The 26,367-nt window shown below is 37.6% G+C and overlaps 1 protein-coding gene across 1 annotated transcript in view; it reads right to left on the bottom strand.

The window, feature by feature from the left end:
• The window catches only part of KLHL32 (kelch like family member 32), a gene marked incomplete at both ends in the record, with an annotated part of 94,021 nt that overhangs the window by 59,559 nt on the left and 8,095 nt on the right, over positions 1-26,367 (bottom strand). Inside the window, 2 exons of the mRNA XM_084202353.1 lie at positions 2,271-2,369; positions 12,753-12,860. Of these exons, the coding sequence (XP_084058479.1) occupies positions 2,271-2,369; positions 12,753-12,860 (207 nt within the window). The remainder of the gene's footprint in view (positions 1-2,270; positions 2,370-12,752; positions 12,861-26,367) is intronic.

Below are 26,367 nucleotides of genomic sequence, written 5' to 3'. Positions count from 1 at the left end.
ATTCAAAAATAGGTTACAGAACTAGCACTGCTCTCTGTCTTCCAACACATATTCTCCTCTTTTTTCCCCTTCATCCCCTACGTTATTCCCTACCTCCACTACTGTAAGTCTGGACACTGGGTCCCACTTCCTCTTAATTTTTAGCACAGTGTAGTTCCAGTTGTCCTACCTGGGCACACTATTCAAGGCACAACATTGCTTTTTCACACCTTTCCCACATCCTACAGCAACTACAGACCACAAAGTTGTGTTTTCTATGACTCATGAAAGATATACTAACCTTGTAAATTGTAGAAATAGAAAAAAACATGCAAATAAACATATCCATGAGACAAAATGAATTAAAACATGAGATCAACAGGGAAAGCATTAGCAGGACAGGAATTAAAATGCCTCTGATTCTTTTGCAAGTTATTTTGTGGTTGGACTTCATCTTAAAGGGCTTTTCCAACCTAAAGATTTCTCTGACTGTCATGTCCAGAAAATTTTCACTGCTTTGTTAATTACAGAGTCATTTGGAATAAATATTTACTAACTCCAAAATGTTGGTTTTTTTATGGGGCTAGTGTGATTTTGGCTTTGATTTGTTTTTTAAATTAATCAGCAATCTATTTCTAAATAATTGACTATAGCTTGCACATTAAGGACAAGATTCAAAGCACTGCTAACTCTGTAGTTGTCTGTCTTTCCCCTGCAATGGCATCAGGATTAAAAGTATTAAGATGGTGCTAAGACAAGAGCTACAAATACCAGAGGCTACTCAACACAGGAAATAGAAAAGAAGTTTTAGTTTAGCCTAAACAGAAAAAGTTAGCACAAGGGTTTATGTTGAGTATATACCTACATCCTCTCACATCCCTACTTGATGAGCACAACAAACAACCTTTTTCCTACTCTTTAATATCTTTTATAGCTTTTTTGCTGTAATAGTCTCTTTAGTTCAATTTCTGACAAAGTAAGAGCCACATGAGCATCAAAGACGTACTCACACTGACAGGTTTGTTTGAGGACTATTAAATACACTGTATATGACTACCAGTGTTAGATTTGTATCTTTCTCCTTACAGCAACCCCTTCTCATACCTGCCTGACAATCAGTAGGTCAAATGGTTTTGCGGCTTGTTTGGTATCTTGCAGTTCTTATTTCCGGTATCTTGCAGTTCTTATTTCTCAAACCAACCATCTTTCCCATCACAACCCATGTCTGTTTTCTCAGAAAAATTAAATCTCTTCCTACTTTCCTAAAAAAAATTAAAATATACCAATTGCAGTCCTCTGTCAGCTCCTTTAACTTTCTAACCAATTTATAATACACAAACTAATACCAACTTCTTATCTGAATATACATTTTAAAGGATTTCCTAAGGTTAACACTCAAAGAACAGATTCTTTCCCTGTAAGACACAGAGCCATCAAGTACATCCTGAAGTTCTTAACACGAGATGCTGCCTGCCCCTGGTGCTCAGTAGCTCAGCGTGCTGCCAAGCACACTCCCACTGTTCAAAGGCAGTCACGCTGTTGGAAGGCAAGTGCACACCAAGAGCACTGTGCTGATGTGCATCTCCATGCCCGAGTGCTGCCCAGGTGCAGTTAACACATCCCATTTCAGAAAGTGATGAAAAGTTACTGAGAGGAGCAAACAGCTCTGTAGAACTGCTATTGCCGTTTTATTTTTAGAAGGCTTTTCACAGATACCCGTCAAAGCCGTGTTCTTGCTACCATCATAAGCCATTTCCTATACAAGCCAAGCAGAAAAAAAAAAATCTTTACCACAACTCAAATTTTTTGTTTGATAAAGGCATTGGCAGTACAGGCATAAAGCTCATTGAAAATAAGGTACCATTAAAATAAGCCCTTTTCCTTCAGTGAGAGGTTGTAGTGCCCTGGAATACATGTCAATGCTCTGTTGTGAATTACACATCTGAATTTGTCACAACACTCATGATCCTAATAGGGAAATATCTTCACATTTGGTACACTGAAGTAGAAGAAAGCAAATTCCCTGGTAAAAGGAGGAATCAAACTCTCATGTGCTCATATTAATTAGTGGACCATTGCTGTTTTCAGGAATGAAATGGACCAAATGGATGGAAGGGTAAAGCATCGACCATAGACTGATACCCAAATTACACCCAGAATTCAGATCTCCTGAAATCCAGTTTTTGCCATATAGATTACACCAGGTATTGTACTAATAGTCTCCTACTGAAATTAGGCTTGAAACAAAAGTGTGCCAAACAGAAACAGCTGATCAGGCCAAAAAGCCTCACCTCAATGAGATAGTGAGAACATAAACTGAGAAGCTCCAGCAGCTGCAAATGACTCCCAGCTGCTAGGACGTCCTGTATCACCCCTGGTTCCAAGAGGATCTGTAAAGAAGAAAATGGAAGGTTTGTCATCTGGAAGATGTACTTAGAGTACTTGTAGAGTATATTAAAGGCCTTTGTTATTTCAGATATTTAAGTCAATATAAAGAACGGAATACAATTAAGCATATAGGGAAGTCTTGACAAAATAGGGACAGATTTTCTAAAGTTCATCTGAATTTCCCAAAGGATTTTGAAACTTTTTAAAATATACTTTCTTTTTCCTGTGAGAGTCCCTAAGCCACAATACCCTCTAATCCTTTGAAACTAAATGTGTTTGAGGAGACTTTTCAAAATAACAGAACCTCCTTTTGTTATCTGTATGCTTAGATCCTTCCACATACACTGATGAATCAGGCCAACAGAATTGACTCAGAAGTCTCCACAAATAATATTATTCATGCATGTAAAACATATACAGACTAGGAACATCCTGCCTATTCTGCATGGTGCCACTTTATAATTTTCCTAACCACTGTCTTCATTTTAGAGAGCAGGGCTCTGAAAGCACAATGAGCATGTTGCTGGGGAAGTGCCAGAAAGGGCTTGGAAACCAAGACTGATTATTTCAGCTACTTGCTCACATGAAACTCCTACTCATTTCAATTAAAATCATGTACAGGCAGTAGTAAGGATAATTGGGCCACAGCTCATAGACTGCTGTCTTGGGGTCAGCTTGTTAGAGCATCTCTTTTGGGACACAAAAATGTCTTTGGGAATATGGACACTAGTCAACTTCCTATTAGCAATCAGACTAAAAACTATCTAGACTAAACTCTTTTAAGTAGCACAACATAAAAAAAAATCAGAAATGCATGAGAAAACTTAAATTTTCAAAGCTGCTCGCTTTACTCAATTTTATCCTTGTACTTCCCTTGGCAACTTTGCTTTCACACCACATGAGGTCAGTCTCTCACTGCTCCACAGGGAAGTAAAGCTTACTTTCAGATTCTTTCCTTTCTGCTCACACAATTCAGTTTTATCTCGCAGCATCATTTGTATACCTCAAGTACAGTGGAATAAGGAAAATGGAAAACAAAAGGAAAGATACTGCATCTTTTGTAATTTAACTATTTTGGAGGAAAATGAAAAAAAGTGTATACATTTCTTCAGGCAAAACCACAACATATCTCCAACATATGGACATATTAGGAGGAGGAGAGAAGGCGATCGATCCTTGCTTATATCAAGAACTCATTTACATTGAGTTCTGGCAGTGTAAATCCTTAATGCTTGTGCAAATCACTACATTTATTAATGCTAGGTTTTAAGTGAACGTTATATGTCATTTACATACTATATAAAACATGAAGGTTCTTTATCTAGCCAGAAGTCCATGTAAGGATCCTACTGTAAATGAGAAGCAGGCCCAGCACAATCCTGGTTTTTGGCTGGTGCTACTGAGGTTGCTACGAATGATGAGAGGTAGTTTAACAGAAAGTTAGGATGGATTTCAGTAATAAAAATATCTCCAACAGACACAGATATTAAATACAAACAAACAAAAAACAAAAGCATGTCATTCTCAAGTATTTCAAGTGAGAACTCAAGGTCAGACAAAACAAGCTGGTATAGACCCTGCAGTGTTTTTTATTCAGACATGATTGACACTGAGGGAGCTGCCATCCTATGGCACATTACTTACTAAGAGTCAGCCAGAGAACCAGAACTCTAATCAGATTGGTACCTTGGAGGCACAGACAGACTATATCTAACTGTGATAATAATATTCATGCATTTTAAAGCTACAGCAATCCATCCACAAATAATACTAGTAGCATTCTGAGATAAGGAGTAGGACAAGAGGCAAGGAGGGTGGCTGGCTACTGTCTAGAGAAGATTTGCACAAAGTCATCAACATAAGTTCATTTCAAGGTGGCAGATGTATTTCCTACATGTTCTTCCAGTTTTACAGCCCTCGTTTACCATGCAAGCTATATTCTACTGAGAAAACAGAATCACTTTTGTGCTTCCCAAGACAGGGGAGGAAAGTCTAGATTATCTTTTCACAAAACTTTGCTTTAAAGTGAACCATCTGAACTTTTATTCAACATTCACTTGGATATAGGCAAAAAATACTATTTCATCTATGCTAAATGTTCACCATTGGGAAACTGCATGCTGGTAAAATCCACAAGGAAAAGAGAATGATAAGTAAAGAAGGAAGAAAATATTGCAAGCCTTCCTTCTGCTGAAACTGGGGTAATTCACAATTATTCCACATCTTTGAGCTTTTATACACAAAAGAAATTGCTTGGGTTTACCAGCATAGGTGTTTATATGTTATACAGGTCTTCCAGCTTCATATTAACAGTAAATGCACATAAATACCACCAAATGCACACCACAAGCACACACAGTGACTGACTCTTCTCTGCTTGTCTAACTCTCAAAACAACAGATCTGAGGTCTACAGAATGATGCTTATTGCAAATTAAGGAGAGTGAAACCAAGGTCTTCTTTAGATTCACAACTTCAAAGTTCATCAGAAATTTGAGTGTGAAAAAATAGAGAGAAGCTTAATCATTCTAATCCATCCTCAACCCAAGCACTATGAGGCATAATTACTGGGGCAGAAACTTAAGAGTAATTTGGACTCATCAAATTCAGACAAACACTGCAACCTTCACCAGTGAAGAATGCGCTCTCTCATGACACAGGCTATATTAGACTGGTTGCTGTATTATTTTTACATTAAGATTAATTAGATGCAATTCAGGTATTGCACCTGGCTGCCCCTTGCAATCACCCCTCTATCCAACCCTTATCTCAAGGGGTTAATTTTCATTATACTTTTGACTTCTCTCTGGCATTTGATGTTACCCAAGAAAATCTCCTTAAGCACCTTTTCCCTGTATACAACAGGCAGATCTTGTGATGCATGAGTAACTTCCTTTCCTAAGCCATCAAGCCTGACATACTGCTCCTTTTCAAACTGATTTACTTTGACAAACTACTTTGCTCTTCCAATGACTGTTTCAAACAGGAAACCTGTTCCTCAAAGCTGCCTTTCTACTCTCCATCCTGCCACGAACCCCCCAGAGAGGATACATTAAATACAGTCTGGTCCCTAATTTCCTACTTTGGTCAGACCCAAGGGATGAAAGCGCTGCAAAATCTGGCTGTCTGTAACAGAATGCTGAGGTCACAAGACCCAGAAAGGCAGATTATGTAATTTCTTAGATCCACTATTTTTAGACATACAATATTAATCTATCTGGAAACTTATCCACTTATACTTCATGGATATATTGCAGAAAGTTTCTCTTCAAATGCAAGAACTAGAAAATGGTAAATTAAACCTGACTTTGTAAAGCACAATACTGAGGCAGAAACAGGAATTTTGTAACCAGTCCCATTGTTGTAGAAACACACGTGCCTTAACACCCTGCCCCATATTTTTACCCTCCAGCCAGCAGTTCAAAATTAGAATTTATTCCCTCTTAGCCCAACACTTCTTTCTTCCTTTCCCAACTCAACCTGCATCCCCTTCAACACCTTAGGACAATGGGTAAGCATGGGAAAATACTTAACCGGCATTGTGTATCTTGCCTCTCTCTTCAATCTTCTTTGAGAGTTGTGGCAACAGAGTGTATAAGAACCACCACACTTTCCTAACAACAACTACTCAGGCCTCACCTCCACATTGTCCAGATCAAAAATGTCCTCCTAGTCTTTTAATGCCTCCTGAGCCCACCCCCCTACAGCCAGCAAACCCTTATAGGCCTACCAAAAAAATTTAAAAAAAAAAAATTAAGGTCAGAGCAAAGAGGGCAATAGCAGTCAAAAAAGAATAAAAAGGAAACTCCTTAACTGTCCTTTCCAACAAATCAACTTAGAGCCTGAGGGAGAAGTTAAGATCCAGATTAAATGTCACATCTGTGGAGTCTCATGAGGTTAATATCTGGAAAGAACAACTAGAACATTCTATTCCCTGAATACTGCAGGCCACTATATTTATCCACACATTTTTAGAGACACTAAGCAATAGCTGCTTAGGCCCAAGAAGGCTAAACTGCAGGTTGAAGATGCATTTTTATCACCTTCATTCCAGCTACTCATATATCCTCCATATTTTTCTCATTTCCATCCAGCTGTTTGTGGGACAATAGAAAAGTGAGATGGTGGCATGATTCACATTAAAAATACACCAGTATTGTGCTGTAACAGTAAGGAAATGTGCAGCCATATTTAATTTGGGAGAAAATAACTTTCCAAACATAGCACTAGTGGCTTCTTAGTGCTTAATACCAAGTTCTCCTAAGTCCCATTCTCCAAAAATAAGGAAATATGCAGCCCTGCCAGAAAATTCTAGAAAATAAACTGTATGGAATTTAATGGAGAAAACATGAAAAAAAATTTCTAAGATTCCTGCCACTCTGATGAAAAAAAAATTCCTCCTTGACTCCACTTGCATTGATCAGCATTTCAAACAAGACAGGCATCAAACACAAGTATCAGTTGTTTTTGCCTGATGGAGATCATTCTGTGTGCTTAAGAGCAATCAAACACCTTAACTTTTCTTTTAAAGTAATTTAGACTGCATTTCACTCCCAACCAGAGAGCACTTCTGCCTGTCTCCCCGCTCATTCACGATTCAGTTGAATACTGAGCTCCTTGCACATTGACAAGTGCTGCTTAAAAAAAGCCAGTGAGGAAAGAAACGTTCTAGTCCCCTGCAGGCAACTGCCCAAAGCCCTGGCACACAATGTTTGGTAGCACTTGCTACAAAATCCAGATGTCTCATTAGCCAATGCCAGAAAGCATCATGACCAGCATTTCTCTGATACATCATAGTATTTTCCCAGAAAATTGGAAGAAAATCCATGTTAAGTGCACAGCATACGCATCATAAAATTATATAGTATTTCAATTTGGAAGGCACACATAAAGATCATCTAGTCCTATCTCCCTGCTAATTGCAGGACTATCCAAAACTAAACACATGTCCAGACATTTCTTGAACTCTGACAAGCTTGGTATCATGACCACTTCCCTGGAGAAGCTGTACCAGCGACCTGCCACCTTTTCATCATGGCCAGCCTGAACTTTCCCTGACATACCACTGTTATGTACCATTACTATAATTAAAGAGGGTTTGGATAAGCAAGACTCCAAGCAAATTCACTATTCTTTGGTGAGGTTAATCACTTTCAGCACTAGGAAAGATCTCTTGTCTCTAGCTAAATTCCTGTCCAGAGCAAAAAAAGTGAAATATTCAATTTTCTCTACAATTAACTACATAAAGTGAGTTAATTAAAGCTCTGTATTAGTCTAAGCCTTTTAGGCAATCTCTAGCTGAATTGTGAACCTAGGACCTAGTATCTGTAACCCCTAGTGCTAGATACAGAAAGAAGATTATCCTGAGAGAAGTGAAAAAAGAAGTGCCCAAATCTAAGTATCAAATTCATATTTTTTTGCTTTGAAATTGCATTGAAAAATGATATTAAGTATTTACAGTAAGACACAGACCTGTTGTATTCAGTTATCCATCACTTTGGCATATTGTCCCCCATAGAAAAGAGCTGAATTCATTTTTCTAGGGACAGCAGGTAATTTAATTGAATCATTTTAATCTAAAAGCAGCCAGTGGAACTGCTGTGCACAGGATGCAGGAGGTCACTTATCCAAGAAAATCAACCATCACAATACAGCTTTGTAATACACCTCCACCCACAAGAGAGGATTAACACAATAAGGGGCACTAAGATATTGACAGCTGCCTCAGCCTGGTCTTAACTAAAAATGGCAGATGAAATACTGGTTGATCACTAGAAAAACTGTCAGCACCAGATGAGGAGGGGAGCAGATGAGAGACAAAACCCAAGATGCTACAAAGGAATCCAATAAATCATAAGGAGAAATAGTTCTACTTTGAAATAATAATTATTTCTACTATTTCTTTACTATCTAAGATCTTCTACTCTTTCATGGCTTTTTTTAAAGAAATAGCAAAACTAAAAGAACAATTTTAAAAAGGAGCTGTAAGATAATGCTTTAACTAATCAGAGGTTTGTGTGCATGAATTTGAAAAATCACGTGATGGTACTCTACCAATTCCTGTTTGGTAAAGTAATAATAGCTGTTAAGGGGACAATAGGTTTCAAACCACCTGAATACAAAGTATAGGCAATAGTTAAATAGGATTCACACTGGAAATGCATTGAAGTAATATTAGGAGCAACATACCCGGAAATAAAATGAAGTTCTAGATTTGTAAGTGGAATAATATACTCATATTACCTTTATTGAAACACTGCTGCTACATTAGCATTTTGTGAGTAAAATAAAACCTGTTAAATATGCTAATAACAAAGTTTAAAGCCTATTTTTGAATCATTGTAAGTGCAACTTTGTATGTGGCTTTCAATAAAAGGAAACATTTCAACTGCCATAGTTAGAAAGTAGGGCTGTGTTAATCTTGGGCCAAGAAAGCATCAGAGGACAAATTACCTCAAAATTCACTATGGGAGAAAGAGGTGAACATTAAAAGCCTTATATATAAGGGCTTCCTCAGTAATTCTTTCATTTCAGCTTTACTAATTCAGGATAATATTATAACTTAAGGAAGATGCAATTTCTAATAATACAAAAACCAAAATGTTAGAGGTTAGGGGAATAAACAGAGCAGCCACTCAGGAAAATAGGACTTAGGAGAACTTGGTATTATGTACTAAGAAGCCACTAGTGTCCTGTGCTGTCTTTGGAAAGTTATTTTCTTCCAAATTAATTTCCTGCCTGTGATGCAAAAAAATAAGGACAGGGATTACTTGCTTTTGTAATGTGTTCTGAAGTCCTCAAATAAAATTCTATCTAAATACAAAATATTTTTTACCATAGATTAAAGACATATGATAGAACATATTAACAAAGAAGGAAGATCCAAGTCTGTAGCATTTCAGTACACATGGGACTCTAGTTGTATTTTTGTTGAATTAGGATCACAACCATTCACTGCAAATTAAAGCCAGTGCTCCTCTGACTTGTCAGCCAACTACACTGGCCTATTTAGTGGCTACCCCTTTCCTCCAAGTAAGATTATGTCTCTAACAAATAGTTAAAATTTTAAAAGGTAGTCAAAAAGAGTAGACAATGCCCACGAGTCTCTGACACTTAGGCTCTTATTTTGACAGCAGGAATTGTGAGCTCCAAACTCTTTGCCTAGAAATGCTTCTCTACAGGAGTATTCTAAAACATATAGTTTGTAAATTGATTTGGAACTTGATCCATCTCCCTCCCAAGGCACATCTGACTCACAAAATGCCCTTGTGTGAAGAAAGGGTGAGTAATCTGCTCACTGAGACTCTTGCCTGGCCTTACCACTGCCAGCTATGAAGTAAAAGAGAATGACATAAAAGCCCTTTTGGGAAGAAGGGATACAGCAACTATAACAGGAAAAGAGTCACCTAAGAAGGAGAAGAGTTGTATCTCTGAATTCTGAATATGGGGATTACATAGTAAAATGCCTATGGACAAGATGAAATCTATCTACGACATTTTTTGCTGAAGATTTTATTATTAAAGTATTACTGAGAACATACATGCAAAGAACAAAATCAAAGTCTACTGCCTTTCCTTTTGTCAGTTTTTATTTATTTCTGTACCAAAATTTCTTTCTTTGTAATTATTAGGACCATAGTAATAGATTAGTTCAGTTGGAGTTATATTATTTATACTTAACTTGACTTTTGAAACATTATTTTCTTCTGAACAATCAATTTTTCCTATAAAGCAAAATATTTTCAACAGTAATTATAATAAGGTACTGTCTGCCTAAGTGGCCAGGACAATGAAGGTTGTATTTGAAGTCCACAGGAAGATTTCAAATTAACAGAAAGAGGTAAGGATGACAGAGTTTAATTTCAGATTTCATGGTCATCCTAAAAATTAAATTTCTTCATTTTAATAACTTTCAAAAACTGCAGACACCAAATATTACCATTGTGCAATATTAAATATTTCCACCAGATGTCTCCAACATATTAGTTTACACAGAAAGTTGCACTCCATTTGAAGTGTAATGTGCCAAATAGAAGTGTAGTATATTAAAGAAGTAAAGAGAAGAAAGCTGCAACTAATTACTTATCTGTTTAGACATGGACATTTTAGGGAGTTCCACAGTGTTACCTAGGCAAACACCAATATTTTGAACTAACATTTTGGCCAAATATGATTTTAAAAAATAAAAAAAAAAAAAGAAGAGAGAGTTCATGGTTTTCACTTTTAAGAGGCACTTCACATCTTGATACCCATATTTTCAGAGCAATATAAGGTTATATTTGGCATGAGTGACTGTCGGATTACTGAGAAATATTTTGTCTTATAAAAACAGGAAGAGTTTGTAAACCAAGCTAAAGACAAATCTGTTTTCAGAACTCTCCATATAAGCATGGAGTAATTCAGTTATTTATTAATAGCCTTTGTGGATTACTCCCACTCACTGCCTTGAAATGTTCACCCAGATTCTGTCAGTCTGAGTCAGAGCACAAGCAATGCTCAATACATACACAGTGCCAGAAGAGAATTCCAAGGATGAAAGGGAAACGTCAGACCCACATTTCAATGAGTTGTGCTTCAAAGGCATCTTTACACGACAAATCCTACAGAATGCCTCTCATTTGTCTGTGCATCAAAGTAGCACTTGGTGCATCTGACAGACACACAGAGCCAGCCTTGCCTTATAATCACTTATAGGAGTGACTACGTACGTGCACATCTATACTTAACTCAGGAAACCCACTCACTTATTCAAAGTAGGTTATGCCTGAAAATGAGACTCAAAAGTCTCTAAAGGACCAATGACAGAAGGTACATAATTCCTAGGGATCTGAGGATTTTATCCTGGAAGCAACTTGGGGTCATTTGCTGGGTTACATAAAAGTCACATCCATCCTTTCAAAGGCTCTCAATATATTTTATATGGGTTTGTTGCACTTTGAATTTTGCAGAAAGATGGGGAATGCCTCTAATCACAGATTAGAGGATGGGTCAGATAGAAATCAATTACAACTCGTCTTCTAAAATGATACTTTCATTTAACCAGAGTTTTCTCTTCAGAATAATCAACCTGTAGATTTAAATTACTAATATGATGATGTATAGGTACCTAACATTTTCATTTTTACCAAAGACATCAAATTTTTAACAAAAGCTTTCAACTGAAAGAAAAAAAAGAATACCAATGACAAGTCATGTACTGAGATCTTCAGTTAATTCACTAATACAGTATGGCATGTCTGTTTATCATTTAAATCAAATTTATCTTTGAATAAATCATGTTTTCCAAAACAATTTTTTTTCAAAGAAATTCAAGAAATCCAAGACCAATGCTAAAGCAGAACTGTTTTCTGGGCTGGTGACAAAAATAGCTCCTTTAAAACAGGTATTTTTTTCCCCCTTATTTCTACTTAGTTTTATTTAAAAAGAAAAACAAAACAAAAAAACCCCACCCAAACAAAAACAAAAAACAGAAACAAACAAACAAACAAACCCCCACATAAGGACATATACTCAATTCACAGTATGGAAGCAGATGCCTTAAATTTTTATAATCCAACAACTCTTCAGAATATCATAGTATGGACTTAAGCCTTCCTTTTCAAAATTAACTAATAAACGTCACTAGTGCGTCAATGGACTCAACTGCTGTAGTGATATTCCAGAAATAGTTTGGTTATCTAGAATTTTTAAGTCCAAAGCAAAAATAGCTGAGTGTTCTGAGCTCACTAGCCATGAACTCTGAACTGAGACAAAGTCACACAGCAACACTCTCCAAGCATACAGTGCAGAGATATGGCAGGTCATAAATACTTTTTTTCTTTTGTTTTTTTTTTTTTTTGTTTTGAGGGGCTTTTTTTGGTAAGAGGCAGAGGGAACAGGAGCATCACTCTGCATTTTCTGAAGTACCATAATGAATGGGCCAAAAGGAAGATGCATAGTACTTACAAGCACTTACAAAGATGCCTCAACTGCATCTGTCCAGAGAGTAAGAGACTACTTTTCCCCTCAATTATAGTATTTGTCAAACACAGCAGAGTTTGCAAATATTTATTATAAGGGAAACAATTTTCTTTACATCTAATTTAACAAGGAGATTTAACTCACATTAAGATTTTATGAATAGTCAGGCAACCATAAAAAAGGTTTGCAAGCCCTACATGGTTCCCTACCTGACAATGATGCACTTCAAGCAGCGTTTTTATAAAACAATCCTTCTAAAGAAAAAAATCCACCACAGTATAAGAAAATTAAGATCTGTTAAATCAAATAGCTTGTACTGAGCAGTGCACAAGAACAATATTTTCTAGGATCTCTAAAAAGGTCAGACTCAGTTTTTATTGCAGTTGCTTTTGATAGTGTTTCTTAATTTGAAGGACTGTACAATACCTGTCCAGTATATGCAAAGTCCAGGGCTTGTTTTAAACCAAGACTTGTGACACCATGTAAATTCACCTCATCAGCTTCACTCTCCACCATGCAGAGACTGAACATTGCCTATGGGAAAAAACAGAAAGGCCATTAAGCAATTTTGCATGTGAATTCCAAATAGCAGCAGCCTTGAGAATTAGAATGAGCTCTATATCAAGTTTTCAGTAACACCATAGCAAAGCAATCAAATGAGTCCTTTTATCATTAAAGAAATACAAAACTTATTCTAGATAAACTGAGAGAAATAATTTTCTTCTTCTTAATTAAGTCATTCAGGTGAAATCAGTGAGAACAGTCACACAATAAGGTATCATTCAATAAAAAAGGTAATTGGACTCTGGGAAAACAATAATCTACACAAGTATCACTAAAAGCAATGCTTATGTATAGTATCATTGTCTATAAGAAGGAGCAGTAAGCCATACACAATTACTTTGAGAAGAAGGGGAAGTTAAAACTGTCTTTTATAAGCAATCCTTTTCAATTCAGCATCTGAGACTGGAACTTGAGCAATGCAGTAGTCAATTTAGGAAATGAAGAGGAATGATGGAGATGCAGACACCCAAACTCACAACCTCCCTTTATTTGTTATAGCCTCAGTTTCTCATATCATACAGTCTAAACTGAAGACAGGCACGGTGCTATGGAACTTCCCTGAATATACCACTGAGGAGAGCAACTCTCCCTCTCATCCAGCCTTACTTTCCAGATCATTTGTCTTCAGTGTCTCCTTGGAATTCTTCTTCAGTCCCTTGAATTCTTGTGAGAATCTTTTTCTTCTCATCTCCATTAAACAACTTTGCCCTTCACTCTTCCCTCCCAACCTGCATTCCTGCTGCACTACCTCTACTTACCACTCCTTCCCCACTTACCAGCCCCATTCTCCATTCTTTGGCACCCTCCCACACTTTTTTAACAGAATACACCACTCAGAGTTTTTAAACAGTAAACTGTGAACAAATAAACTGAACACTTCTGCCATCTGCCATTACTAAAGAAAGTCTAAACTCATCCCCAGGAGGCTTTCTGCTATACTCGATGTCTTTAGGGAGGCTACCAAACTGCACCTTGGGGAGCTCCAGTAACAAAGCACTTCTCATGGACATAACCCCTGATACCTTCTCTCTATACTCTGGCTGATACCTGCAGAAGCTGAGACAGTCAACAACCCCACTGGATTTTATATGTGCAATGTGTCCACCAAGCAGCGCTGAATCTGAAGGGAAAAAATAGGCCCTACCCTCCCTAAATATTTAGCACATATGAATGACAACATCTTCTTTACCCAAATTATTCCATGTTTCACCTAGACTCAGGTGACTTCAAGAAGTGAGTGCTTCCTGCAAATAAGTAATTTCTTCAGAAAATATTAGTACTTTTCATGATTGAAACACCATAATTTGGCATAAATCTGTTTCCTGGAAATCATCCAATATAAACAAGAATGACATTTATCATACAGTCATTCCCTCTGAGTTTGAAATTTCTGTTGAATTAAAGTGATACCAGGGTTTCTTCCAAACTGGCAACAGAAAAGAAGTAACAAATAGTTTAAAAGCTTTATCAAACAAATACAGTAAGACACAGCCATGAAATATACTTAGGGATTAAAAAAAAACAAAAAAACAACAAACTTCTAACAAGTTCAGCCACTTTTCTTATCCATTAAAATTGTAATTAGAGGTGGATATTTTGTTGTCATCTAGTAGCTAATGTGAGGTTTCAGAGCTTGCCAGGAGCTGCAAGGCACTCATCAGCCACCTACTCTTTGGAAAAGCAGACCTGCACTCGCTGTCTGGGAGAGATAAGCTTCTCTTCTCAGAAATTCACTACTAGATAAATATTTTGGAAAATATTCCTTTCACACACCAATTCCTGAATAAAGAGAGTCAAGTCTCAAAGCAGCACCTGTCTGCCGAGGGGTAGATTTGCACACCTTCTGTATGCTCAACCCCGACACTGACTCTCTGCAGAAAGGCTGGGAATGCTGAGAGGTAAAAGATGCTCTGTGTCCTCCAACCATGCTACAGTAACAACTACAGACCTGCGCATAGGAACCATCTAAAGACAATGTGGTTACTAATACAGCTCTTATTCTGGTCATGGGATAACATTCCACACAATGAGTTAAGCTGACAAGTACAAAGAAACACTTAACTGAATGCTATCTGTAAACCAGGAGTCATTCCATATGACTTCTGGGTACACTTACTAACTTTACCTTAAGGAGATTATTTTAACACAGAGATTCCAACATGGTCTTTACACAGGGTTTATTACTACACCTAACTTAGTAAACTCAGCAGGATCAGGCCACTAACTCAGTCACTGTCCATAATCACCCACAGTGCATAAGAAGCACAGCTCCAGCAGAGCTTTGACCCCTGCCAACTAGCACTCTCCCAGGCAATGCCCAGACTACGGTCCAGGAGACAATTCAAGCCATGGCTGTTCCAAATAGGCAGCATGGACAAAGCCAAAATGTCCACAGAGGTTTAGCCATATTGTCACAAGCCGTGTTATGCCAGTCCTTTTAGGGCCAGAAAACAAGCCCTCATTCACCTTATTTATAACTACAGTCTAGGAGTGCAATGGGCTACCAGAACTGTAGCTGCCAGTAAGACACAAAACTGTGGCTTTGTGAAGAACCATAGAATGGTCTGGGTTGGAGGGACCATAAAGGTTATCTATTTCCAAACCTCCCTGCCATGGACAGAGGCACCTCCCACTAAACCAGCTTGTTGAAAACCCCACCCAACCTGGCTTTGAAGCCTTCCAGGGCCAGGGCACCCACAAATTCTCTGGCCATCCTCACAGTACAGGCTTTCTTCTGATATCTAATCTAAACCTACTCTCTTTCACTTAAACTGAAAGCCTTCCCCTTCTCCTATTGCTACATGCCCTTATCAGAAGTCCCTCTCCAGCTTTCTTGAAGAGTCTCTCTACATAATGAAAGGACACACACCCTGAAAGCCTCTCTTTTTCAGGCTGAACAGACACACCTTTCTTCTACTCAGTTTGGTGGCCTTCTTCTGGACTCATTCCAACAGGTCAAAGTCCTTCCTATACTGAGGACCTCAAAGCAGGATGTAGCACTCCAGGTGGGGTCTCATGAGAACAGAATAGAGGGGGAAATCCCCTCCCTCTCCCTGCTGGCCACGCTGCTCTGGATGCAGCCCAGGACACATTTGGCTTTCCAGGCTGGGAGTGCACATTGCTGGCCCATGTCCAGTCATCCCCCTCAAGTCCTTCTCAGCAGAGCTGCTCTCCATCTGTGCCTCCCCCAGCCTGCCCTAATACCAGGGCTGCCCAGACCCAGGTGCAGCACATTGCACTTGGTCTTATTAAGCCACATGAGATTCCCATGGGCCCATTTCTCAAGCTTGTCCAGGCTCCTCTGGATTGCATCTCATCCTTCAGGTGTGTTAACTGCAACACCCAGCTTGGTGTCATCTGCAAAACTGCCAAGGGGGCACTCAATCACTTTGATTAAGGTATTAAATAACACTGGTCCAAATACAGACTCCTGAGGGACATCACTTGTCACTGATGCCCATCAGAACTCTAAGCCATTCACCTCTGGAAGCAACTGTCCAAACACTTTCTTCTCCATCTACCATTCCCCTCATTGAATCCAGCTCTCTAATTTAGAGGCAAGGATGTTGTGGGAGACTGGGTGAAAGGCTTTACAGAAGTTCAGATAGATGATGTCTGTAGCTCTTCCCTTGTCACTGGGGTAGTCACACCTCAAATATTCTGTGAAGGTTTTTGAAACTGAGTAAGAACTACATCTATTTTTCAGGAAAAAATAATTTCATGAAAAGACAAGGCCTGCAATGGTCCTCAGACAGTTCACATTCAGCTGAACTTGATTAGCCTCCAGGAAAGTAATCTCCCACTTAAATGAACTTTGTACTGCTCACTGATCCACACTGCCTTCACCAGCAGGCAAATTTCCTTGTTAGACTGTTTTTGAGGTTAATCCAGCATGAAAAAAAATCTGTTCTACCATAGGCATTAGTTGAACTCAAACTCAGCCTTTAATTTGCACTCCTGTACCTGAATATTGTAGTTTCAGCTGTAAAAACAAAATGGACCATTACATTCTGATTTGAGATTTCACCAATACCTGGAGAATGAGTTATGGTTAAGCTGTTAAACTCCAATTTCAGATGCATCCCTGAAAACACTCTGAGGTTTTGTGAGCTTATATAGATCCATCAGTCATGCTTTTAACACAAGGCTACTAGCCTACTTTATTTTTCCCTTGGGTACATTAAAAGCAAGGCAATAAGATAAATATCTCAGGTGAATGCAGAAGCGACAGACAAGAAAAACAAATGAAATACAAAATATTAGGACAAATGCACAACTCAAAGACAGCCTTATCAGAAAAGCTACCAAATTTGACTAAGCATGAAATGTTAACAACGTTATTTATTGACTTAATTCAACAAAGCTATTATACTTTACTTTAAAACATTTCAACTTGAAATAAAATATATTTTATTATGCCTCATTTCTGCTTCAAGACCTTTATAAGACTTGAAAGTACAAGTTGCCACTGTTAACCAAAGATCCCTTTTATAATAAAACCCACTGATGAGAGAACTTACAATTTTTCTAGCTTCTTAATAATCCAGATGTTGTTCTGCCACCCAATCGTATAATTAGGCAACATTGTGGTAAATAGATTGATTGTTTACATTCTGATACTTCAGTTAAGATTTTAACTAAGTAAAGCAAATCCCCCAATGCAAAGTAAGTACAACCCACTTGCCATTTTTTGGCAACTGCTCCAAAATTCAGGTCTCAACATGCTGACACAAATGGATGTATTCCATTTGTGGAATTCCACCTGTGGTCACACTTATTTCAGATACTACAGATTTGGATGGCCTTATTTTTGTGAGGCAGGCAGATACTTTCATAGTTCCTCTTTTTGGAGGAAGGAAGGAATCAACCCTCCATTCTTCTTCTAATCTTGGCCTGAAACAGAAACAAAGCTACAGAACAAAGCTTTTTCCTTTTCCCAAAGGAAAAAGAAAACAAAACACACAGTCCTTAGATAAAAATATTCAAGCCATAAAAAAATTCTCAGACTCTTGGAAACTTGACTTCAAAGAAATGTGGCAAACTGGTGAGCATTTAACACAGAGCACACCTGTAGTTTCACAACATGGCCCTGAGCAGTCACAAGCACCTTCATAAAAACATTTTCTTCTACAAACATAGAATACAAAAGTGAACAAGAGCTCAAAACTGAATGAAACACAACCACAGGGTGTATAGACTTAGATGTGAACAGATCTGATGCAACCAGGCAGAATTGTCAAAGTAAAAGATGTTTAGCACAGTCATTGTGTCTGACTTGCCATGCTCAGCATGTTGTTTAGCTTTCAAAAACAAAATGCACAATAGCTGTAAAATAACACCAAATCAGAATAATGTATTACTGTTAAAATGTCCAGACACATTGATTTTACCAGTCAGGCAGCACTGCAGAAACACATATGGACTCCTTCACAACATACCACTTCAGGAACAGATACGTGGGTAAGACACACACAAGATGTGTGTCAAAATCCCCAAAATACAAATTGCTCACTGTCACAATGGTGACATACAAATTGCTCCTTGCCTTTGAGTCATTTTCTTACTTACTCAGGTGTTCCATATCCATGAGGGTAATGAGCTTTTCCTCATTTGTACACATCAACCTTACAGCCATGTCAGTCATAGCAAACAGCAAATGATCACAAAACGACTTAACCAAGTTGTATGTACTTTAAACAAGCAAATTTTTAAAGTGAATTCCACATATCTTAGTGGCCTTTTAAAGGCAAGAAACAGAATCAAAACAATGCAGTGTCCGGAGACAGGTATATTATGTAAAATGAACAAATGGTTATGCCTTATGCTGTTAAAAAGACAGCACTGTGACTGAAATGATAAGTAACTATTTGCTGTGACCTGAGGCTTTCAAGAAATACCCTCCCTCTTCTAGGAGTAAAGAAGTACATGGTACCAGTGCATAGCAATAACATCTAAAATATCTCAAAGTTCCCTCAGCAAGATTGTGAAGAAACATTCCTCACTTTCCACTTTTTTCAATTCAAATTTAAATGCAACATTGAAAAGAAAGCTAAGCTTTCAAAAACAGACAAGTAAGCTGAGCTTGCTACAGCAACCTACAGTAACTCCAAGAGTAACATTTCCTCCCTCTGATTTCTCAAACACTGCTTTGGTAACAACCAGCAGCCCTAGATCCAACTCTACTACAATACAAAACAAACATTTGGAACTTCCCACCAAGGCATAGCTCTGACCTACACAAATTCTTGTTCAACCACAGACTTAGTTGCACAACAATGATATCCTGGGATACTTTAGAATTACCTCCACTTAGCAAATTAATTGCTAAAGAACTGATCAATGAAGTCACCAAGGTTTTCCTTAGCTATTCACCTTGTTACATTGAATTGTCTGAGTAATTAGCACTACCTAGTATTGTTTTACTCTGGAAAGAGCTGATTTGTCATCTCAAATTTCTTCCCCCACAAATAAACAATACTGACTTGAGTTCTTTTAAAAATTATTTTAAAATAGACAGGCATCTTCCTTAAGGGCAGTATTTTATTCAAATTTACTTCCCACATCATACGGAGAATGTACTTAATTCTACATTCATCTTTTCCATAGCCTTTTTTTTTATGGGAAATTCATTGTACTTCTCTTCTTGGGCCTCAAAAAAGCTATGAAGAAAGTAAACCGTTACTTCAGAGATCTCAGATCAATTTCCCACACTGCTCAGGAAACTTAGTTATGATGTGGTACCTCAAGATTATTTTCATTTCACGTGTGACTTTAAGCCTGTGAGAAATCTTACTGGGATCAATGATCTGTTATCAATGGCACATTCTTTCTGACTGGGACCTCAGCTTATCTGTCACTTGGGCTACTAAGTATCCAGTTCTGACATACTCTTTTCTATCTGGGCTATAAACTTTTTCAGGCCAAAACATTACACTTTGCAGTTTCTATTAAAAATAGCTATTCCCTGTTCATGTAACAGTAATATTAAATAAATAAATAAATCATAATCTATTTCATCTACTTTGTTCTATTACTCCTGAAATAACCTTTAGATGTCCTTAGCTTCATGTTCTTATTCTTCATTACATAAGCCATGTCATTTTTTCTTTGCTGTTTTCACCTATCATAACAAAAAAGAACACATTCAGAATCTATGAACAGGAATCAAAATACTACTTTGACAGATGACCATGCCCACATCAAATATCAACTATGCTCTAGATGTGCAATGTATACTTATCCAAATAACCAATTTAATATGTGAATGTTTCTTTACAGCATGTAAAAATGTGCCTTGTTCTTCTTATAACTAGCTTTGTTTACCTCCCAATTCAAGCCTCTCTATCCTAAATCAATCATCAGCCAATCAGCCATGTCCTCTGGAGTCTCTTGAACACTGAAAAACATATCCATCAATACCAATTGCATGAAATATGATTAAGAGGCTCATTACACAATTCATCTGAAAAAAGTTCCCTATAAATTCACAGAGAAAATGTCACATAACATCAGTCACTGATATCTGAGCCTACGGTAATTCATCTGCTCTATGAAATTTACCTAAATATTGGTTTTTAAGAATTTGCCAAGCAACTAAAATGAATCCCATTAAATGGAAAGGTCAGCTATCATTCATAGTTTAAGAGAATATATAGTTAAAGAAATAAAACTGAGCAGCAAACTATACAATTTTATGCACAGTATTCAAGTGTCACATATTACCGTTAGTAAAGCAAATTCCACTGAACCTTTAGAGTTTCTTTTATTACATCAGTGTCAGACAGTGATACATAATTACATGGCCCCAAAGAGCTTACCAAATCAAGGATATGTGCAAGGCACTTGTTACATCACATCTGGATACAAAAAGATATCCCTTTCTTGGTATCCTTCAAAACAAGTAATGAAAATTGCAATATAAGTCTCTAAACCTTACTGTTTAGGGAACCTAAGGATGTGAGATTTTTTTTTTCTGTTTGTATATTGGACATTCCATCAAGAACAAAGTGATTTACTTGGTTGTAACAAGGCACAGGGTCCTTATTCCTAGCCAAAATAAAATCTTCAAGATTAAAAAAAAAGCCCAAAACAAAAGAAACCTGAAACAACAACCACCACCACAACAACAAAACAAAAGTAAACAAACAAAAAACTCAAATTAAACAAAAAAAAAAAAATCAAAAATGTGTTGCTAGCAAGTTATATCCTTGACTGAACCTGCATCAAACATAATTCATGTTTTGATAGTCAGAGTTAAACAGTGCAATGTGTCTTCCCCAAAGTTCTGCTTAGGTACACAGACATAATTTAAGCCACATGGAAAAAGGCACTCTGTAGCATGCTGCTCATAATGAGTTGCTGCATCATCACTAAACAGACTCATATTCCAAATCTAAATAGTGCCATAAAAACAAAACAATTCTACAATTTCCATGTGCAACTTGGTATCAGAATAAAAAGCCACACAAAACTGTGAACTATTACAGATACAGTAAAGTTATTAGTTCCAATATTTCAAAATGAAAAAGTCACCACAGGTGGTCCTGATTATCAAGATTATTGTTTATTTTATGGCAGAGGCAAGAAAACTGAATTGCAAGGACACTGCTGTGCAAAGCACTGCATAAAACTCCGATAATGTACAGTCTGTCCTAACAACAGATACCTATAAGCAGGCCTGCCTGTTGGAGAATAAAGAAAGCAGCATAACTAAAACCAGATTTTTTTTCCAGCATTTCCAGTCAAGCACAGAAAAGCATGAGTCACATTTGCAAATTTTGGCTTAAATTGGTTTAATGCTTCCCTGTGAATGCATAAGCCTATTGTTCACATCCTTCGATGATTTTAGCAAGTGATATCAAAAGCAAGCCCAGAATAAAATTGCAATAAAAGTCATTTAGCTCTCGAACTAGCATTTTAACTACCACATTACATTTAATTCAGGAAGGCAAAGCTTCTTGCGATATTTTTCCCTCTCCAAGGAAAAACCATGATCCAAACTTGGACACCTTTAAGGGACTTCATTTTTAAAATATGCTTCAATACCATTAGAACAAGTGTCCCACCTTAGTGTATGCAGGCTCTAATATAAGAGTTGTACAGCAAGGCCTAATCGAACAGAACTGTAGTAACAATCTTAGCTGTTATTATAATTACCTTTTTAAGAAGCCATTTATATAATGGGATGTGAATGTTATTAGGCACTGACATCCAAATGTTCCAAGCAATAGTAAACTATGGCAATTACTTCTATTCTGCATCCTAACTGCAAAAGCATACTTGTTATGTGAGAAGTCTAATGCTGAAATTTTAAATGGTTCATTTTATGAGAGTTTGCACTAGCTATCTTCCCTATCTGGCCCATTCTATGAGGGTTTGAACTAGATAACCTTCATATCCTTTAAAATAATTCTATTTTCCATCATGATTCTAAATCTTATTTTTCATTAAAAATATAGTACAATTTTGCTAAAGTACCACCCTTAATTCCCACCAACATATTTATTAAACTCTTTCATACAAAGGCAGAGTAATAAAACCAGCTTACTGACTATTTTTCTTTGTTTCTTTCACACCCTTCTACTGATAAAAACCTTAAAAAGTAAACAAACAGTAACAATTTGCAAAATAAAAGAAGAATGACTTGACTAACCAAGCTCGTCCTAATGTTGGAATCATTTGTCACAGCAGTTTTCATCATCAGCTAAGCTCTACCCTCCATCACCTACTTCCTTTGGAACAAATGCCTCTATTAAATTATCTCTTCACTTTATTTTTAGTTGTCTGCACTTTACCATGCTCATTTATCCTTTGGCTTTCCCTTCAACTCTAACAAACAAGCTAACAGAGCTTCTGAGCTAACAGACCCCAACAACATTAATTTAATTATTCCCATAAATTCTCCAGGCTTGATACCTATTCCTTCTTGGCTGAAATCAACCCTGCCAAGGTAGATGATAAGTGCCAGCTACAAGAGCTTCTGAAAATGCAGATGAACATTTAATATGTTGTCTTAATATTCCTGATTTTTATATAAAATGGGCTTTGTGTACATTTGTTGCCTGTTTGCATAACTGGCACTCTGTGGCCCTAGAAGGGCAGGTTATTTCATCAGTAGCTAAGAATGTTCCACTTGTCTGAGGACATGATAATTTGATTTTTGCACACATACACACACAAACTTGTGTTCTATACATATAGGAGTAATGGATGCAACCTAATGGTGAAGAGTATGTTATGCTGGGCTGTAACCATTGCTTTTTCACAATGTGGATTCACAAAAAGCTTTTGACAGAGGCCTTTAGATGCCTGGAAGGCAAACTAGGCAAGAGAGAAAAGAGATCTTTGCCTGGGTAAGTGACTGAATACATAAAACAGTGAACAAGGAAAGATGGGGCAGTTTTCACAGGGAGTGATGATTCCTGTGGAGCAGCTCATGTTCAACATATGCAGAGCAGTTCTGGAAAAGGGCAAGAGCACTGCAGGTAGAAAGTCCATTGAGGCAAAGCTATGCAAAGTAGTAAAGGCATGGATAATGTGATAAACCGTAAAAGGATTGCATGGAATAAGCAGCTGGTTTCTAAAATGGCAATTATAAAAATGAACATATGAGTTTAATAAAAAATCAGTCCAGTCCTCAGCAATAAAAATGAAAAAAAATAACAAAGGTAATCAAAGCTTAGAAATGTTTTTTACAAGAGACAACAAAATAGAAATCAATCCTATGCCCATACAGAAATTTACACCTTGCCTCCTGCATGCAATTCCTTTACCCTCAGCTCACAAAACATATACCAGAGCTGTCAAAATTTTGGAGAAGGACAAGAAGCTTCCCCAAGCATCCTGCACAGCTTCCATTTAAATAGCATCTGATTAAGACAAATGTTCCCAGCCTGGAAAAGAGATGATTGAGTGCCATGAGAAGAACCAATGGTTATCTTTTCCAATAGAAGAACTAGAAGGAAACAAATTGAATTGGTAGAAATCAGATTGACTATAAACAAAAGTAGATCTTCACACAACAGGCAGTTGGCCACCCTGTAAGGTGGATGAGAAATCTCACACAGCCCCAATGGGAAAGAAGGTAAAAGCTTAGAAGAAAGACCTAGTAAGGATTGCTGAACAGGCAGGAATCACACCCTGCTCTGAAATGCCCCTGAGATGAAAACAGCCGGGGAATTCCCTGGAACACACCACATACACTTACCCTGGATTTACTCTTTTACACCAGACATCACAAACAGCTACTGCTAAAGCAAGGAGCCAATGATCCAACTCAGTGTGGTTGCTCCTATGGTCTCACCTAAGGCTCCTAAGGGCATCTCTCTCCTTTGAGGTATTACCTATCAGGTAGCAGACTGAGCAGTTTGATCCAGTCATCACTCACACATTAGGTCGTTCAGTGAGAGGACTGGGATTTAGAGAAGTTTTTGATGTCTAAAGTTTGCAGCCTGGCTGACTGGAGCAGACTAACTCTTGCCAAAGATAAGCAACCAGCAGCACTTTACAAAGCTGTTCAGGACAGTCAAATGCAAAGGTTCCACTGCTTAAATCCAACCTTTCACAAGATTCACTGCTTACAGTGAAATGAATTCAATTCACCAACATCAAATTTCAGTCTACTAAAATGAAGGTGTTAAAAGGATGTAAAATAATGGCACTGTTGACAATGAAGCAACTGAAGAATTTATTAAAAGAAAGGTATCTCCTATAAACTTCAAACAAGCATGTTGTGGAACACAAAAGCCAGAATTGCATTGTAATGGGCTTCTTATACAAACAGAGGAGACTGGAACACTCCCTGAGGGGGTATCCTAAAGAAAAATAGCTATTTCAAGAATGCTAAAAAATTCTAACACCTCTCTGTCTCTTTTGTTGGATACTTGTCATGTTATCAGAATGGTATGTGGGTCCTAGTCACTGAAGCTTAAAGTGATTTGCTGCCCAAATAATTCCCTCGGGTATTTTCAGCTTCACTACGCCCACAGAATAATTTTATTTTTCCAGAGGTTGTGTAGGAAGATACTGACAGAGACTACAAGATATACAAGAGCATCTACTGCATCCAAGAATGCTCTGAAACACAAGATTTCCTCACCAGACTATAGAGGCTGAGAAGAACACAGGTACAAAATGCTTCTCTGCCACAGGCCTGCCCCAGTAAATTGGTTTGCATGGGCAAACACTAAGCCACATAGAAATGCACTTGATCCCAGCCAACACTCATAATACTTGTTATGGCAGCACTGCAAAACTGAACTGAGGTAGCCTGAAGCAAGCAGAGAACATAGTAAAGAAAATGGACAACCAGAGGAACGTGGCTGTAATAACTCCTTTCTCTCCTGGTTTTAAACTGAGAGAATGCATCAATCCAGTAGCCAAACACCACATGTTGTTATCACACTCATCTGAGTGAGCCACAGCCTATCTCACTGACTGCAGAGCTGATTTTGCCATATACAGCCACGGTGCACACACTTACCATACAGGCACTTCAAAAAAGGAAAACCAAAACAAACCAAGATGATACCACCACATATTGTCTATTCAACTGTCCATCCAACAACTGCAATGAATTCATTCATGAACTATGAGAATTGCAACAGAAACATATTTACACAGGCAGAATAAAAACTGTTGGGAATTTGAACACAGAATTCAGAAAAGAGAAGATTCTTGTAGATGTTTTTGTCAGAACCAACACTGCTGAGCTGTGGGAATTCTATCTGCAGCAAAGAAAAATTGCTTCAGAGCCTCACAGAATAAAAACTCATTATATACAAAGATAAGGATGAACAAAATAAAATAACCCAGATCCATTTCCTTTTTTTTTTTCATTTCGAAAGAATATTAAAGTATTTATTTAGAAAGCTTAAAAAAATTTGCAAACCATTTTCGTATATACTCCAGAAGCAGAAGTGTAAGAGTTTGTTCAGATGAACATTATAAAAGACACCTCACACCTGTCCATGCTATATGACTTCCAATGCTTTGATTCAATTTAGTAAAACAACTGAAGTGTCTATGTCAAATAATATTTTGAGAAGTGAAGGCATGTGCAGCTTTCTTGACACTTAACTGTGCCTGGAATAACTGAATAATTAGTAGTAACTTTCTAATTTGTATTTAAACTTTTAAAATATCCTAGTAAATTAACTCCATTTTTTTCTAGGCCTCCTCCTATTTTAGACCAGTTCCTTTCTTTCTAATGAGAAGCAAGCAGCACTGAGTTCTCCCTTTCAACAGGGTGGCATGTAAGTAACATGTTCACAAAACCAGGCAGATCCAAGAGCTCCCTGGACAGCCCATTCCAGTGCTATGATAACCCCAATGAAAAGTTTTCCTCAGGTTGAGGTGGAACTTCTCTTTTTAAATGTATGGCCATTGCTCCTTATCCTGTTTTCCAGGAAGGAAGTTTAGAGGCAGCCATACCTATCCATATGTGGCTTGGGGCTAGGGAAGGACTGCAAGGAGAACT

Source organism: Fringilla coelebs (assembly GCF_963513975.1).
Source record: "Fringilla coelebs genome assembly, chromosome: 3".
NCBI classification, from domain to species: domain Eukaryota; kingdom Metazoa; phylum Chordata; class Aves; order Passeriformes; family Fringillidae; genus Fringilla; species Fringilla coelebs.
The sequence above is the reverse complement of the archived record's forward strand: the minus strand, read 5'-3'. Positions and strand labels throughout refer to the sequence as shown.